The sequence below is a fragment of the Cnephaeus nilssonii genome, assembly GCF_951640355.1.
Source record: "Cnephaeus nilssonii genome assembly, chromosome: 5".
Taxonomy (NCBI): domain Eukaryota; kingdom Metazoa; phylum Chordata; class Mammalia; order Chiroptera; family Vespertilionidae; genus Cnephaeus; species Cnephaeus nilssonii.
In genome coordinates, this window is record NC_137076.1 from 106,704,184 (window position 1) to 106,720,642 (window position 16,459).

A 16,459-nucleotide genomic window follows, 5' to 3' on the forward strand; every position below is an offset into this window, starting at 1 on the left:
GGGTTTAATAATAAAAAATCAGTAACCGTGATGCCACATGAAGGAAAGTAATCTAGCAGGCAGGAAATGAATGTGTTGACATCGCCATTCACCTGTGTTCTTAGCAAACTGGGTGGAAAGGAGCTTCTTTAGTGGGATACAGAGTATCTTAAACTACAGTCAGCAACATGCTTAGTGGGGAAATATTGGAAGTTTTCTCCCAAGATAAAACTAAACAAACAGACAAGGATATCTACTATCACTAATTTTATTCAGTACTAGTGACCTGTGCACAGATTCGTGCACATTGAAAGGAAATTAATTAGAAGGTGGCTGGTGGGACGGGACTGGTCTAGACGGGTCGGGCTTGCCCTGGAGCCAACCTCCCATGGTCCCTCCGGCATCTTCAGAGTGAGCGAGCAGGTTCCCTCCAGCAGGTAGGGTCCCTCTGCCTGGCCTGCAGGGATCAAGCCGAAACCGGCTCTCCGACATCCCCCAAGGGGTCCCAGAGTGCGAGAGGGCACTCTGCAAAGTTGCTGTCATATAGGGTGTGGAACGCAAACGCAAGTGTGCAGTAAACCAGATTCAGGACCAACCGTGCCCCAGCCAGAACATAACCCACCACCATAGGTGGACTCACGCGGCCTCGAGAGGAATTGGGCTCCCTCCTCTCTGGTTTCAGGGTGTGTCACCTGAGAACCACCGCTGCCAAGTCACTGCAGCTTGGCAGCTCCTGCTTTGAGCATCTGCCCCCTGGTGGTCAGTGTGCATCATAGTGACCAGGCGGAGGGACACTTAGCATATTAGCCTTTTATATATATAGATGATTATGCAGAAGGACCTAGCCAAGGAAGTAAGGGGAGACACGTAATCCAAAGGCTTAAGGTTTAGAATGAAATTAAACTTCTATTGTAAATGACATGATTTTGTATGTAGGAAAGTCTGAGAATTATACAGATAATTAGACTTAATGAGTAAATTCAGCAAGGTCCCTGCATACAAATTCATTATGAAAAATTGCTTTAATATACCAGCAGTAAACATAGAAAATGAAGAATTTGGAAGCAATACCACTTATAGTAGCATCAAAAATCCTCAAGTGCCTAGGGGAAATCTTACCTAACCATGCTTTCAAGGTAAAAACAAAAACAATTGCAAAACAGAGAGCCCTAACCGGTTTGGCTCAGTGGATAGAGCGTCGGCCTGCGGACTCAAGGGTCCCAGGTTCGATTCCGGTCAAGGGCATGTACCTTGGTTGTGGGCACATCCCCAATAGGGGGTGTGCAGGAGGCATCTGATCAATGATTCTCTCTCATTGATGTTTCTAACTCTCTATCCCTCTCCCATCCTCTCTGTAAAAATCAATAAAATATATTAAAAAACAAAACAAAAAAACAGAGAGACATCCCTGGTTCATGAGTTCCAGGACAGGTCCTTCATGTGGTCCTCCTACCCACCCCCTGGAATGGTTAGCATGAATAGCACGGGAAAGCATGTGTTGGCAAGAATGTAAGCCACAGGAAGTGCGTGCTGCCTCTGGCATTGCCAATTGCCAGAACCATTTTGGAAATCCAGTACTTCAAGCCGAACCCTTTTCCCAGACCTAGCAGAAACACGGGATGTCCACCAAAGGACGTGGACTGGAATGTTCGTGGTGCAGAACGCAAAACCCAGAGCTCTGAAGGCATAGATGCTGTAGGGTGAATGAACGTCAGTGGTATATATTTCCCCTCAGAATGCTGTAAAGCAGAGAGAATTAACATGCAATGATGCAGCGTAATTTCACAAAGTTAAATGACAGAATCCAGACACAAAAGCGAACATCGTGTATGATTCCTTCTATTTACAATAGGAGCAGGCAAAACGTGTCTATGCACTTAGACATCAGGAGAGCGGTTGGCCTGGGCACAGGCTGGGGGGGCGGGTGACTGGTGATGTACGTTCTATTTGAAATGTGGTGCGGAATATCCCAGTGTTCTGTGCACTCGGGATATGTGTGTTGTGTGTCTCTGCATGTGTGGTAGACGTCCATAAAAAGTGTTTAAAATCACAAATGCCTACCATTTCTGTTGCTCAGCACTCTTGCCATATTTTTCTAGATAAGTATGAATATGTTGCAGAACAGGAAGGAAGTGGTAGATTTTGCATAATTCCGTGCAGGAAATACTCTTCATAGTAGTTTCCATGGCAACTGCTAAGATTTCCTACACTGTGACCATAAAGCTTAATTACTATAATGTATATTTTAAGTAAAATATTTGAAAGGTGGCGGGGTCATTACATATTTTGTCATCCTACCCTTTGCGTATATAAATGGGTCTGAACTGCCTCTTCAATAAAGAACTAATGAGTGTAAACGTTTCCTATTTTCTCAAATTGTTCACACTTCTGAGAACGGGCTGCATCTTTCCCCGGTCACAGAGGTGACCTTTCTTTGAGGTAAGTAAACATAGTGGTGAGTTTGATTTGATGGGGAAAAGTATATTTAAAAGGTTTCAGGTAATCCTTTCAGAGACACAGTTGTCAGCACCAATGTGAGTGGGTAAAGGAAAAAGTTAAGATTTTGCACCATAAAAAAAATAAAGCTCTTGCCCTAGCCGGTTTGGCTCAGGGGATAGAGCGTCGGCCTGTGGACTGAAGGGTCCTGGGTTCAAGTCCAGTCAAGGGCACATGCCCCAGTTGCGGGCTTGATCCCTAGTGGGGGGGGCGTGCAGGAGGCAGCCGATCAATGATTCTCATCGTTGATATTTCCTCCCTCCCTCTCTAAAATCAATAATATATATATATTTAAAAATAGAGTTCTTGGTTGGGCTCAGCTGATGGCACAGATGACATTTGCTGGAGCGTGTGCTTGGTTTTATTTCCCCTTCCCCTGCCGCCTGAGCCGGAAGTGTGAACAGACGAACTGCGCCCCCTGCTGGGGGAGGGGTCAGCGGCGAGCTGAGGTCTGATCCCCGCATTGGCTGCCTGCTCCCGGTGGGCTCACCCCCTAGGCCGCTGCTCGGCTTCCACGCAGCCCACTCCTGCCATCGTGAGGCCCTTGTCCAGCCCCACATTCACTGCTGCTCAGCTCGGGGCCAGTTCACTTGTCCAGGTTGTCTCTAAATCTCTCAAATGGGTCAGAAAACAATGCCAGACTGCTGACTGCGGACAGTGCCCCCAAACCTGTTCCGTCCCGGGTGATGCAGAAATGTCGCCCACGCGGCCTTCACAGAGGGGACACGAGTGGCCCGTAGCACCACGCTGTGACAGCGCCCCCCAAATTACACCAGGTGCGGCCAAGAGAAAGGACAAAATGCGCACCCCTCCTCCCAGCGGCCTCCGTGGTAGTCTGGCAAAAAACTCCCCTCACATGAGAGAGTTTACGGTTCCCGGCAAATCGGTGAACTGCCATTGACTTGCTGCCTTGTGAGCCGAGGGAGCGGAGTGGAAATCATGTCAAAAATCCCCAGAGGGAAGGTGGTCTTGGGGAGAAGATGTAGCACGTGGGAGGGAAGAAACGTGCAAATAGCGTGGCGTCTGCTGAGCAAAACTTGGAAAACGCACCCTTTTCTCCACGCATGCGCCCATCGAGTCATTGCGGCGTCTGGCCGTGGACCCGGAGGAGCGCTTGCTCGGTGCTGCGCCCCCGCGTGGGCCGCGGTGAGTGTGCAGGCGGCGGGGGGTGGGCTCTGGCCACGTGTGTCCTCCACGAACCCACACCGGACGGGCAGTGTCCTTGGCCTGTCCCCCGGCCGGGACTCGGGAGCTCCCGGGAGAAACGTCCCGGCAGCAGGACCCCCGAGGCCGGCAGCCACGGAGGAGGGACCGGAGGCCTGAGCTCGGGCGGCCTCGCGGAGACACGGGCCGAGCGTGTGCTGAGTTAGGGACGGTCACAAGGGGACGGACTCGGCAGAGACACAGATTCTGGGACTGTGTCGCTCGGTTGCCAAGGAAACATTTTCTCTGCCTGATATTGTGATGCGGGTCAGACAGGAGGCAGGGGCAAGGTGCCGGCAGTCAGGGGAGCCGGGGTGGAGCGCTCAGACGGCGCGGGAAGGTTGGCTGGAGGCTCCGATGAGAAGAAAGACAACGAAAAGGGCAGAAGTCGAGATTCCAGCCGCATCCCAGGAAGCTCCACAGTGGGGGGCTCCCCGGATGAAGGGGAGGAGAGGGAGTGACTGTCACGTATGGGGGAAAACACACAAAATGACCTCGAAAGAAAGGTTGGGGCTCTGAACAGGAGTGGGCCGGAAACATCCATAGCACGAGAGTGAAATTTAAGAATATTAAAGATAAACATGTGAAAAGGTCCCATGAAGAGGCCATCATTCAAACACAGTAGACTTGGCATCTTCCATTTCTAGCCGGTACCAGACTTACCCTCCCGCCTCAACAACCAAAAAACTGGACAAAACATGAAATCAGGGCGTTCAGACATTGGACACGAGGTGCGGGCCGGTGACCCCTGAGAGAGGAGAACGTGACCCCGGAGGTTGCCCCCGCGGACGCCTGGAGAGACCGCAGGCCACAGTGCGGGGAGGCCCCCCCCCCCCAGCAGCTGGGTGGTCCCCGAGTGGAGGAGACAGCGTTCAGGGGGCCAGGGAGCTGGAGCCCAGGACAGAGGGGTGACGGGGAGAGCTGCACAGACCCGCGAGCTCCCGCACATGAGAACCCGCAGGCGCCGGGCTCCTGGGACGGCTGGGCTGGGGGCTCCGGTCGGGGTTGGGACTCGCACCTGGGAAGAGGGACCCGGTGGGATGGGACCCCAGGGTCTCGCTCAACCTAAGGGTGGCTCTGGCTTAGGGGTGTGCCCAGTGGGGGTGTGGTTAAGGAATGGGGGTGTGGCTACGACCCGGGGGCGTGGCCATCGCGAGGGGCGGGTGTCACAGCGGGTGGGCGTGGTTCGGTGCAGGGGCGTGGCCAGCGGTGGGGGCGTGGTTTGGGCTCGAGCCGGCACCAGAGCTCCAGGAGCGGCTCCGGCAACGGCCAGCACCTAACAGTCCTTGGGGATCCCGAGGCTGGTGAGCGGGCTGACAGGTGAAGGCAGACGGCCCTGCGAGTGAGGGCGGGCCTCCGGGGCGAGGGGCCTGGCCCGGAAGGGGGAGGAGGGGCGGGGAGAGGGGAGGAGCGAGGTTGGGCAGGGTGGGAGGCGCCCGGACCAAGGGTGGGGCCTCTGACCACCCACCCGTCACCCTCTCGCCCCCCTGCAGCCCCGACTGCCTCGCCATGTGGGGCCCACTGGTCCTGATGCTGCTGCTGCTCTCGCTCAGCCCCGTCCCCCCCGCCACTGCTGCTCCCATCCCCCATGCCAGAGCCCAGGACTCGCAGAACCTGCCCCAAGGTCCCGCCGCCTCCGGCTGAGGGGCGGGTTGGGGGGGGGCAGGAAGGAGGGGCGCGGCAGACGCAGGAGAGGAAGTCGGAGGGACCCCCGGAGGGAGAGGCCGGGGAGAAGCCTAGGGAGGGGCCCGGGGACGGAGAGGGGCTGGAATGGAGGAAGGGGGACAGAGAGAGACAGAGCGGAGGGACAGGGACCCAGACGGGGGGGACAGGATGGGGCGCTTGGACAGGTTTGGCCTTGAGGGTCGAGGGGGGAAGGAAGGGGGGTGGGCCGCGGGCTGGCTAAGAGCCGCCAACTCTCAGACGGCTCCTGCGAGCTCGGGGGGCCGGGGGGAGGGGGAGGGGAGGAAGAGGGGTTGGAGGGAGAGGGGCGTGGGGAAGGGGGGCTGGGGGGAAGGGGGAGGAGAGAAAGAGGGGGTGGCGGAAGGGGGTGTGAGGAAGGGGGGCCCGGGGGGAGGGGGAGGGGATGAAGAGGGGTTGGGGGGAGGGGGTGTGGGAAAGGGGGGCTGGGAGGGAAGGGGAGAAGGGGAAGGGGGCTGGCGGGGCGCTGCAGCGGAAGAGGGACGGCTGCCGGTGCCCGTGGGCTCAGTGCCTCCGGCCCCGCCGCCACACTCAGGACGGGGCGCGGGCGGGGCGGCACCCTGGCGCGCTCGCAGCCCGAAGCCCCTCCTGGACCCCCCTTGTCCTCCCCAGGGGCCAAAGGAGGCGACGGGGAGCCGTGGGCGGCGGGAAAGCCGGCCCCGCACTCGGGCTGCCCTCCGTCCTGAGGCGGCCGCGGGGCCCTGCCGCCCCGAAGCCCAGGGCCGGCCCGCGGCTCCCGGAGAAGCGTCCGTGGCTCCCGGCCATCCGCCACCGGCTCCGCAGGGTCCGCGAGGCCGGGGGACCTGGGGCCTCCCGCGTCCCCAAGAGCCCGCCCCCGAGACCCGCCCCCGGCTCCTCCCCGGGCCCCGCCCCCGGCTCCTCCCCGGGTCCCGCCCCCGGCTCCTCCCCGGGCCCCGCCCCCGGCTCCGGTTGGAAATAAAGTTCTTTCTCCCCAGCTTCGCTTCCTTTCCCACCTGCCCCCAACGGAAAGCGAGTCCCGCACCCGAACCCCCGAACCCCCGAACCCCCGAACCCCCGCACGAGCTCCCGCGGCGGGACTGTTGCACGACGCCCACCCGGGCGCGGGGCGCAGTGGGGTTCTCGAAGGGTTTTGTTGCCAAGAATCAGACATGCACTGCGCGTGCCTGGAGGGACCCCGCCCCCCAATACTCCAGCCTCCCTTAAAATACACACTTTAGAGCGGCGTCACAGGGGGTCACGAGGAAGGTCAGGGTCGAAGCTCTCTGTCCAGAGACCGGCACCGCCGCCTGGGCTGCCGACGCTGGTGAAGGCGGGGGGGTGACCCCCCCGGGGCTGGCTCTGTCCTGAGTGAGTCACCTGGAATGGGGGGCCTCTTCGCTCTTTGGACCCACGGGAGTGTGGGGTGCCCCTCTCCTCACTGGCACTCCTGCGGGGTGCCCTCTTTAGGGGACCGAGCTCTCCAGATCCACCCCGAGCCCCGGGCGGTGACTTGGGGGCCGGCATCACCCTTCCGCGTAGCTGGGGCGCCGGCGAGTCCAGCTTTTCTCACTTGTGCTCCTGTTTGCTGGGCGGGTGCCTGTCCCGGTGCCTGATGCCCACGCACCGGAGAGAGCGGTGCCAGGGATTCGACTTCAGTTCCCCAGATCACCACCGGGACAAACTGGCATCTGGAAACACCTTACTCCACTTGTCCTGTCCTCACACCCCTTGATGGCAAACCCAGAAAGAAACAAGGTCTGACAGACAATGCATTCTCTCGTGGGGAAGCGGGAGGGCAGTGGCGAGGGGCCCGGAGGAGGCTGGGATTCTGGAAATGTTCTATTTCTTCACTTTGTGAAGTTCCCCCCAACGGTGCTATTGCTTTCTGCCTTATCTGTAAGTCTATTAGGTCATTTTAAATGTTTATTTATTTCTTAAATATGTTTTTATGGACTTCAGGGAGAGGAAGGGAGAGGGGGAGAGAGATAGAAACATCAGTGATGTGAGAGAATCATGGATGGGTTGCCTCCTGCACGCCCCACACTGGGGATCGAGGCCACAACCGCAACCCGGGCCTGTGCCCTGACCAGGAACCCAACTGTGACCTGGTTCATAGGTTGCTGCTCAACCACCGAGCCACACTGAGGGGCTAAATGTTTATTTTTTAAATGATGGCTAACAAGTGAAAATACAACTGGATTCCAACCTACATCTTACAGGATAAACATGGATCCAACATTTAACGTTTAAGGAACCAAACCATAAACGTTTAAGGAGAAAGCAGAGGCAAATGTTTTTTATGTAGAATGTGGATAGTCTTCCAGTATGATGCACAAACAGACGCTATTAAAAAATATATAAGTCTGACTACATTGAAATAAAATAATTCTCCATGGCAAACCCACTATAAACAACATCAGAAGACAAATATCAAACCAGGAAATTAAAAACAAGTTACAACCAATAAGAAAAAAACCCAAAGGCAAATAAAAAAAAAGAGAGAATATGAATAACCAGCCAAAAATACATCTTTTAAAAATATAGAAAGGTGCTGAAACCGGTTTGGCTCAGTGGATAGAGCATCGGCCTGCGGACTCAAGGGTCCCAGGTTCGATTCCGGTCAAGGGCATGTACCTTGGTTGCGGGCACATCCCCAGTAGGGGGTGTGCAGGAGGCAGCTGATCAATGATTCTCTCTCATCGATGTTTCTAACTCTCTATCCCTCTCTCTTCCTCTCTGTAAAAAATCAATAAAATATATTTAAAAATATAGAAAGGTCAACTTTACCCATTGAGAAGCACAAGTGAAAATTATACCAAGACAGCAACGTCTACTGCATCACCAACGACAGGCTGCCTCCCTGCTGTGCCGGCGAAAGCGTGGAGAAGGGGGTACCTTCATATGTTCCACATGGACGCGCCAAGGGCTGTCATGTTTAGAGAGTAACATGTCAGTAACAACATTTGAAACACACAGACCCTTTGACCTACTAGTTTCAAGCGTTCCAAATAACCCAGGGACAAGGACATTTTTTAACATATATTTTATTGATTTTTTACAGAGAGGAAGGGAGAGGGATAGAAAGTTAGAAACATCGATGAGAGAGAAACATCAATCAGCTGCCGCCTGCACACCCCCTACCGGGGATGTGCCCGCAACCAAGGTACATGCCCTTGACCGGAATCCAACCTGGGACCCTTCAGTCCGCAGGCCGACGCTCTATCCACTGAGCCAAACCGGTTAGGGCATAAATGTTTGTTACATAAATTAAAATATATGAATACAGAATGATTTCCAAGATATACTGCTAAGTGAAAGAGGACTTATAATAAGAAATTGAGGATGCTGCCAATATTTTGTCCGTTAAAAATTGCAAATAACACACACACACATGCTATGCTGTATGTACCTAGAATACTCTGTGCCGAGAAACACGAACCTGACAAAAGCGGTTGCCTCTGGGTGAGTGCGGAGCAGGGGTCCTGGGGCAGCTATACTTTTATACCCTGTGAACTTTATTTTTAATTTTATTCTTTTGTTGTTAATCCTCACCCATGTATATATTTTTCTTTTTAAAAATATTTCTTTTATTGATTTCAGAGAGGAAAGGAGAGGTAGAAACATCAATGATGAGATGATCAGCTGCCTCCTGAATGCACCCTACTGGGGCAAGCCCGCAACCCAGGCACGTGACCTTGACCAGAATCGAACCCAGGACCTTTCAGTCCACAGGCTGACGCTCTATCCACTGAGCCAAACCGGCTAGGGCCCAGGATATTTTTCCATTGATTTTTAGAGAGAGTGGAAGGGAGGGGGAGAGACAGAAGCATCAATGTGAGAGAGACACATCGATTGGTTGCCTTCTACACGTGCCCCGACCAGGGCCAGGGATTGAGCCTGCAACCGAGGTACATGTCCTTGACCAGAATCAAACCCGGGACCCTTCAGTTTGTGGGCCGAAGGTCTATTCACTGAGCCAAACCGGCTAGGGCTATAACCTTTGAATTTTGAACCAGGTATTAAATATTTTAAAAAAATAAATTAATGCTTGAAATAGACAAAGAGAATGAATATATAATACATGGAAAATGTGTATAATTCAATATTAAATGGGAATAGCTGAATACAAAACCATATATCCTGCCCTAGCTGGTTTGGCTCAGTGGATAGAGCGTCGGCCTGTGGATTGAAGGGTCCAAGTTTGATTCTGGTCAAGGGCACCTGCCCGGGTTGCAGGCTTGATCCCCAATAGGGGATGTACAGGAGGCAGCAGATCAATGGTTCTCATCATTGATGTTTCTCTCTCTCTCTCTCCCTCTCCCTTCTTCACTGAAATCAATAAAAGAATGTTTAAAGAAAAAACATATAACCTTCAATGCTATCATTTTCTCAGCAAATGGGCGATGAAAACACAAGAAGTCTGTGTTGTTGGGTTTTGTTCAGCACTTTCCAGTATTTTCCAGTGATGGTGGTCGTGGTAGTTGTGATGGTGGTGGTGATGGTGGTGATAATGGTGATGACAGTGGTGGTGATGGTGTGGTACTGGTGATGGTGGTAGTGATGATGGTGGTAGTGATGGTGGTGGTGGTGGTGGTGGTGGTGATGGTGATGATGAAGATTTCTACCCCCATCAACTACACCAGTCAGTCTGTTCTGAGACCTCCAGTTCCCTAGCTACTCCTTGGTTCCAACTTTGGGGAAATGTGGAGAAAGCGGTAACTTTCTTTTCCTCTCTCCAGGGAGCTGTCTCCAACCTGCTTTGGGAGACTCATTCCCCTGGGCTCCAGTTTCCCCCCAGCTCTTGCTACAGACAATTTCTTCCTCACTGCGGGGACTTGGCCTCCTGTTCCCTTGGCCCAGAATTTTCAGACTCTCCCTGGAGACCCCGTCAGATTTCCCAAGTCCTCCCCCATCTCATCCCTGCAGCCCAGCCTCCTGAGTCCTCATGCTCCCCGGGTACCACCGTTGGGGGAGAAGATCGTTAATGAGGCTCTGGAGCTTCGATGCAGCCAGACCCTTAAGTGGGCCCCGAGAAACCTATTAGGTAACTTCCTGACTGAGGGCCCTGGGGACAGAAGTTGGAAGGTCCTGGGAGGAGACCTCGATGTGGTGGAGTCTGCCTGCTCTCCATTTCCTATAAAATCCGTCTACAATCTACTCTGCTACTTTGTTTTTTTTATGCATAAAGGAGCTGATAGTCCATCGTGGCCTTGAAGAATGAGTAGATTTCAGGTGCGGAAGGACAGTGCTATGGAGAAGTAGGTGTCAGGTCAGGGAGAAACGAGGGGTAGACAGATGCAGTAGCTATGTGACTGTGGCGAGGGCCAGGTGGGGCAGAGATGGCGAGGGTGGGACCAAGCAGGGAAGGTGTGTCCGAATTGTGTGGTTGGAGCCGGCACGTCTCACCAGAATTCAGGGCACCCGCTCCTCACCCAGGTGGGACCTCTCCCTCCCTCAGAAGCCCTGTTGGAACAGTGGGCAACGGGCCTGGTCAACCGAGGCGCTGAGGAGTGATTCTGGCTGGCATTGGGCTCTGGTGACCCTGAGTCTGGGTGTCTCCTTTAATGATTTTTCATATTCCTGTCTTTTCCCTCCAGGGATGCCACGGGAGATGGCTCCTGTGGGGTGAGGGTGCCAGGTACTGAGTGCAGAGCCCCTGGTAGAATTCACCGGCTGAAACCCACGTTTGCCATAGAGAGGAAATTCTGAGGAGGGGGTGTTGGGACCAGAAGGCTGGGGGACATGGGAGATTTTCCTGTCTCTGTCTCTCTGTCTGTCTGTTTCTCTGTGTTAGCTCAGAGCCTGGTGAACCATGTGCGCTGGGGACACTGCCAAACAGCACATGTCTTCACTCCTAATCTGTCTCCCACGGCCCTCGGCAGGCTCCGCCTGTTTCTGGTCACACACCTCCTCCTGCTTCTGCACCTCCTGCCTCTAAGACGGCTTCGTTCTCTGTCCTCCACTCCTTTTCCATGTCCTTTGTTTGGTGAGGAAGGACTGACAGAGAGAGAAACTCCCTGCATAACAGCACAGATTTGGGAATCAGTCGGACCTGGGGACAAACCCCAGCCCAGGGAGACACTGGGTGACCCCATGAACAGGTTGATCTCGCTCAGTCTCAGCTTCCTCATCTGTAAATAATAATAATAGCAATGCCCTGCTCCCCAGCGACCTGCCCAAATGAAACCGCACTGTGCATGCGGAGTGCTTGGGGCTCAGCAGACGCCGTGACAGCGACAGCAGGGGTGGCTGTTGTGATTCTGACCTCGCTCCCCTGGGCGCCTGGGGGTATTGCCACTGGAGGCAGCGGGGAGCCAGGAGACCATGCAGGAGGAGCCAGCAGGGAGGCGGGGAGGAGCGGCAAAGGCTGGAGAGGTGAAGGCACAGCGGGCCTCGGATGGAGCACTGGACGGGTAGCCCTGGTCTGCTCCGCCTGCGCCTCCAGGTCCTCGCCCTGGTTTCCTGGTCTCTCCAGGCAACGCTTCCATCCTGGATGGTCACCGGGAGCAGGGAGCCAGGAAAGCATCGAGCATGTGTTGATATTTGGGGTTTTTTATTCAATACGACTCCCTGTGCGCAGGCCCTGCTGGCCAGGCACTTCCCGGTCCTCGCTTCAGCCCATCACTCAGCCCATCACTTCCCCCCGGGTTTCGAAGGCCTCAGCCGCTCCCTCAGTCTCCGCTGGTCAGAGGAAGGGCCGAGACAAAGCCCAGGTGTGTGTGCACCCAAAGCCTGATTGTGCCTGTGCCATCCTCACCCCAAGAGAAATGGGCAGTTAGATCTTGGGGTGCTGGGGGCTACGGTGCCTGCGTCCCACATCAAGGAGGCGGATGAGGAATCTGAGATCCAGAGGAAGAAGTGACTTGAGCAACATCCCAGGCAGGACTCGGAGCCAGCTCTCCTGACTCGGCCCTGAGGCCACCCAGAGTCCAAGGACGAGGCAGAGCGCATCCCACAATGCACTGCGCACACCTGCAAACACCCAGGCCTGCTCTGCTGTTCACTCGTACACTGGCCGAAGGGCCTCTGAGACCCATAGATGGGCACAAACAATATCACACCTAATGCCATGTCCCCCTGGCTGATTCAGAATTCTAAATTAAACCCAGGTCTTCCCACTTCCTTATGGGCTTTTGAAACATCTAAAGATGTATTTTTTAATCCTCATCTGAGGGCAGGCAGGCTTAGAGAGAGGAAAGGGGAGAGAGAGAGAGAGAGAGGCATCGATGTGAGAGAGCAACATCAATCTGTGTGCACCCTGACTGGGGGTCAAACCCGCCACCCCAATATGTGGCCTGACGGGGACTGGAACCCCACCCTTTCGGTGCATAGGATGCCAATCAACTGAGCCACTCTGGCCAGCCAGATATCTGGGTTATCAGATGGCCAGGTAGCTTGGGAATGAACACATAACCACAAACAGAGCTTTCGGCTGAGCCATAAAAACATCAGAACCGGAGGAAACTCTAAAACCCCCTGGTCCACCTCTCATCTTCCAGGTGAGGAACGGGCTCTGGGACATCGCGGCCGGCTCTCCGGCACAGTGTGGGGCGGTCGCCTGTTCACAGCGCAGTGGCTGTCGGTCTATAACAGTGACCTCGGTGCCCTCCAGCCTCCCGTGAGGAGAGGAGCCATTGGTGAAACATGAGGGATGATGCCAGCCTGGCCTGACAGTGTGATGGGCGGCGATGGGCATCATTATGTCCCGTATGGAAGCGCTTCGAAGCAGCGTTCCCACCGAACCAGGTAAGGCTCCTTGGGACAGGTGAGCAGGAAGGAGACATCCCAGGAGTAAGGTTTAAGGACCGGGGCGCGGAGAGAGAGAAGACAGGAGAGGAGCGTGTCTCTTAGTTGAGTGAGTTACGGGGCAGGTGGGGAGCGAACATGACTGGTAGTTTTGGGGGAGGGCATTGCCTTGAAGCTGATTGATTGCATGGACCACATCTGAGATGAATGGTCCATTGGGGGGGGGGGGGGGATTGGGGATTGTAGGGGAGGAGCCAACAGATATTGGGCCCATCGGCTGTTGTAAAGGGGTGAGTCTTCTGAGTCGAGGTTCCAGGGCCTGAATCCAGGTTAGGGACACCACAGGGACCCTGAGCGGAGGCGGCATGCGGGGAAATGCGGGCTGAGTAACTCCTTTGCTTACAGGGACTCAGCAAACAACAAATAGGGCCCAAATCTTTCCTTTCCAGAGACGGAGTTTAGTGGGGTTTCCACCACAGCCGTGGAGTTAGAGGACAGCAAACGTGCCCGGACGTAGCGTGGGGTCAGCGGGGAGGGCGCACAGAGCTCTCCCAGCTCTTCCAGCGGGTCCCAGGAAACGGGAGTGGGGTGCAAGGGCAGGAGAGGAGGGGACCTCACGAGGTCTGTCAGCGAGGAGCTGGGAGGTGAGCCCCAGGAATAGGAGCAGCAGCGGAGGGGAGTGGGGTGCAGGGGGTGGGGGGAGGCGCGTGCGCCCAGCCTCCGGCGGGGGCTCCTAAGAAGCTCAAGCCCCCCCCCCATCCCTGTGGCTCTGTCTGCAGGAGAGACGTCTCCATCCGGCAGAACCTGCCCGCTCAGCCCGGAGGCGGTCCCATAGAAGCCGGAGTCCCCTCCGTCGGCTCCCCCCAGGCAGCAGCGCCATCTCCTCGCCGTGGGCTGGGCCGCCCGGCCCCGTGGGTGCCGATGCCCCGGGGTTAGAAGGCTGGAAGGGACAAGGAGGGTGGGCGCTGTGAAGAAGGCACCTGCGCGCAGGCGGGCGCACGGCGCAGGGGAGGCGGAAGGAGGGCGGACCGCAGCCCCGCACGTCTGGTTCCGGGGGGCGCTGGGCTGTGGGGAAGGGGCGGGAAGTACTGGGTTGCAGAGAAGACCCCGGGTGCCTGGGGCGGGGCGGGGTGTGAGCGGTAAGGGTGGCCCCGGGAGGGCTGGGGCCCCGGAGAGGCGAGGGACCCGTGCTTTCCGGGAGGGCGTCCCCTTGCCTGTCGTCGGCAGCCCGCACACCCGCCCTCCCCCAGGTCCCGCCATGAGCCCGTGGGCCAACGGGACCGCCCCCCGGGAGTTTGTGATCCTGGGCTTCTCGGGGTGGCCCCCGTGGCTGCGGGCGCTGCTCTTCGCCCTGCTCCTGCCGCTCTACCTGGCCACGCTGGCGGGGAACCTGCTGATCCTGGGCCTGGCGGCCGCGGACCGCGCGCTGCGCACGCCCATGTACTTCTTCCTGGGGGCGCTGTCGGCCGTGGAGGCGGCCTACTCGCTGGTGCTCACCCCGCGCATGCTGGCCGGCTTCCTGCTGCCCCCCGGCGGCCAGGCCGTGGCCCCCGCCACCTGCGCCGCCCAGATGGGCCTGTTCGTGGCGCTGGGCGGCGCCGAGTGCCTGCTGCTGGCCGCCATGGCCCTGGACCGCTACCTGGCCATCTGCCGCCCCCTCGACTACCCCCGGCTCATGACGGCGGGGCTCTGCTGGGGCCTCCTGGCCTCCTGCTGCGCCGGCGGCTCCGTCCTGGCGCTGGGCCTCACCGCGGCCATCTTCCGGCTGCCCTTCTGCCGCGGCGGCGCCGTCAACCACGTGTTCTGCGACCTGCCGGCCGTGCTGGTGCTGGCGTGCGGGGACCGCGAGCGGCAGGAGCGCGTGCTGCTGGCCGCCTGCCTGCTGCTGCTCGTGCTGCCGCTGGCGCTCATCCTGCTGTCCTACGCGCGGGTGCTGCTCGTCATCCTGGGCGCGGGGGGCGCCGCGGGCCGCCGCAGGGCCTTCCACACGGTGGGCTCGCACCTCACCGTGGCCGTGCTGCACTACGGCTGCGCCACCGCCATGTACGCCAGGCCCCTGCGCAGCCGCTCCCTGGACGAGGACAAGCTGGTGTCCCTCGTCTACATCAACCTCACGCCGCTGCTCTACCCGGCCATCTACACGCTGCGGAACCGGGACGTGCGGGGCGCCCTGCTGCGGGTGGTCGGCCACGGGCCGCCAGGGGCCGGCCGCCAGGCCCGTGTCACCTAACGCCGGAGGCCCGCAGGGGGCGGCCCTGACTCCGCCTCACGGACGGCGCCACCTCTGGCTCCCGAGGCCGGCGGGGCGGGACCCGAGGAGCTTCCATGGAGGTTTTGCGCTGGAGGCTGCCCGCTGCGGGAGGACCTCCTGTGCACGGTGGGATGTGGAGCAGCATCCCCGCCCCCACCACTAGGCGGCAGTAGCACACACCACGCCCCAGCCGGGATCCTCAACACGCTCATCAGACACTGCCAATGTGGGGGGCAAAACCTCCGCTGGCTGAGAACCACTGCTCCAAACTGAGGCACAGGAGTGTCTTTTTATTTGTAATACCTTTAATTGATTTTAGAGAGGAAGGGAGAGGAAGAAGGAGATAGAAGCATCAATGATGAGAGAGAATCATGGATCGGCTGTCTCCTGCACGCCCCCTACTGGGGATGGAGCCCACAACCCAGGCTTGTGCCCTTGATCAGAATCAAACCTGGGACCCTTCCGTCTGCAGGCTGACTCTATCCACTGAGCCACACCAGCTAGGGCACAAGGAGTGTCTTGAAGAGAAATGAGTACTGATGTCGGAGCCCGTGGCAGCACAGTTAGAATAGACGAGCCTGGAAACCATCCAGCTGTTCGTGAGCGTGATCGTCACCAAGGACGCCTGGCAGAGGCAGCCGGGGACCGCTACGGGCATTGAAAGGGCGGCCGGCTGTTGCCGGCGGAGAAGCAGCACAGCAGACACGGTGCTGAGTGTGAGAAGTAAGACACAGAGGACACCCTGTGTGGCCCCTTTAAATAAAGGCCGGCCACAAACTGCCTCTGGTGCTGGATGTCAGTAGTGGTTCCCTGGCGGCTGCACACGGGCGGCCACCTTCCTCTCCAGGGTGTCCACCTCGCTAGCATCAGGGTCGGCCTCGCTGCGCAGGGCGGCGGGGTCGCGGTGTGGCCCCAGACCCAAGGCAGCCGAGCAGCAGCGCGTTGGCGCATGCGCCAGGCTGAGCCGCGCCCAGGCTGCTGGGGGGGCGGGGCTTACAGGTGGCGGGGCCCCAGGTGCTCAGGCTGCTGGCCTCGGGCCTTTAGACGTGGTGCCATCATGCGCCCGGAGTGGGACCCCGAATACCTCCTGGGTCAGGGTCGGAGGTGCGACAGCAGCACAGG

General features: G+C 57.4%; 1 protein-coding gene and 1 long non-coding RNA gene across 2 annotated transcripts; one reads left to right on the top strand and one right to left on the bottom strand.

Moving 5' to 3' along the window:
- Positions 1–124: 124 nt before the first annotated feature.
- LOC307099257 lies at positions 125–3,233 on the bottom strand. The gene is made up of 2 exons (XR_013813511.1): positions 1,384–3,233; positions 125–1,148 (listed from the first exon to the last, which is right to left on the bottom strand). It is a non-coding gene; the product is annotated as an uncharacterized lncRNA (long non-coding RNA).
- A 9,795-nt stretch (positions 3,234–13,028) lies between these two features.
- On the top strand, positions 13,029–15,316 carry LOC307099107 (olfactory receptor 10AC1-like; the record flags this gene model as incomplete). The annotated part of the gene is made up of 2 exons (XM_079770296.1): positions 13,029–13,086; positions 14,337–15,316. 2 exons carry the CDS (start codon positions 13,029–13,031, stop codon positions 15,314–15,316), a joined length of 1,038 nt encoding a protein of 345 aa, XP_079626422.1.
- Positions 15,317–16,459: the final 1,143 nt, after the last annotated feature.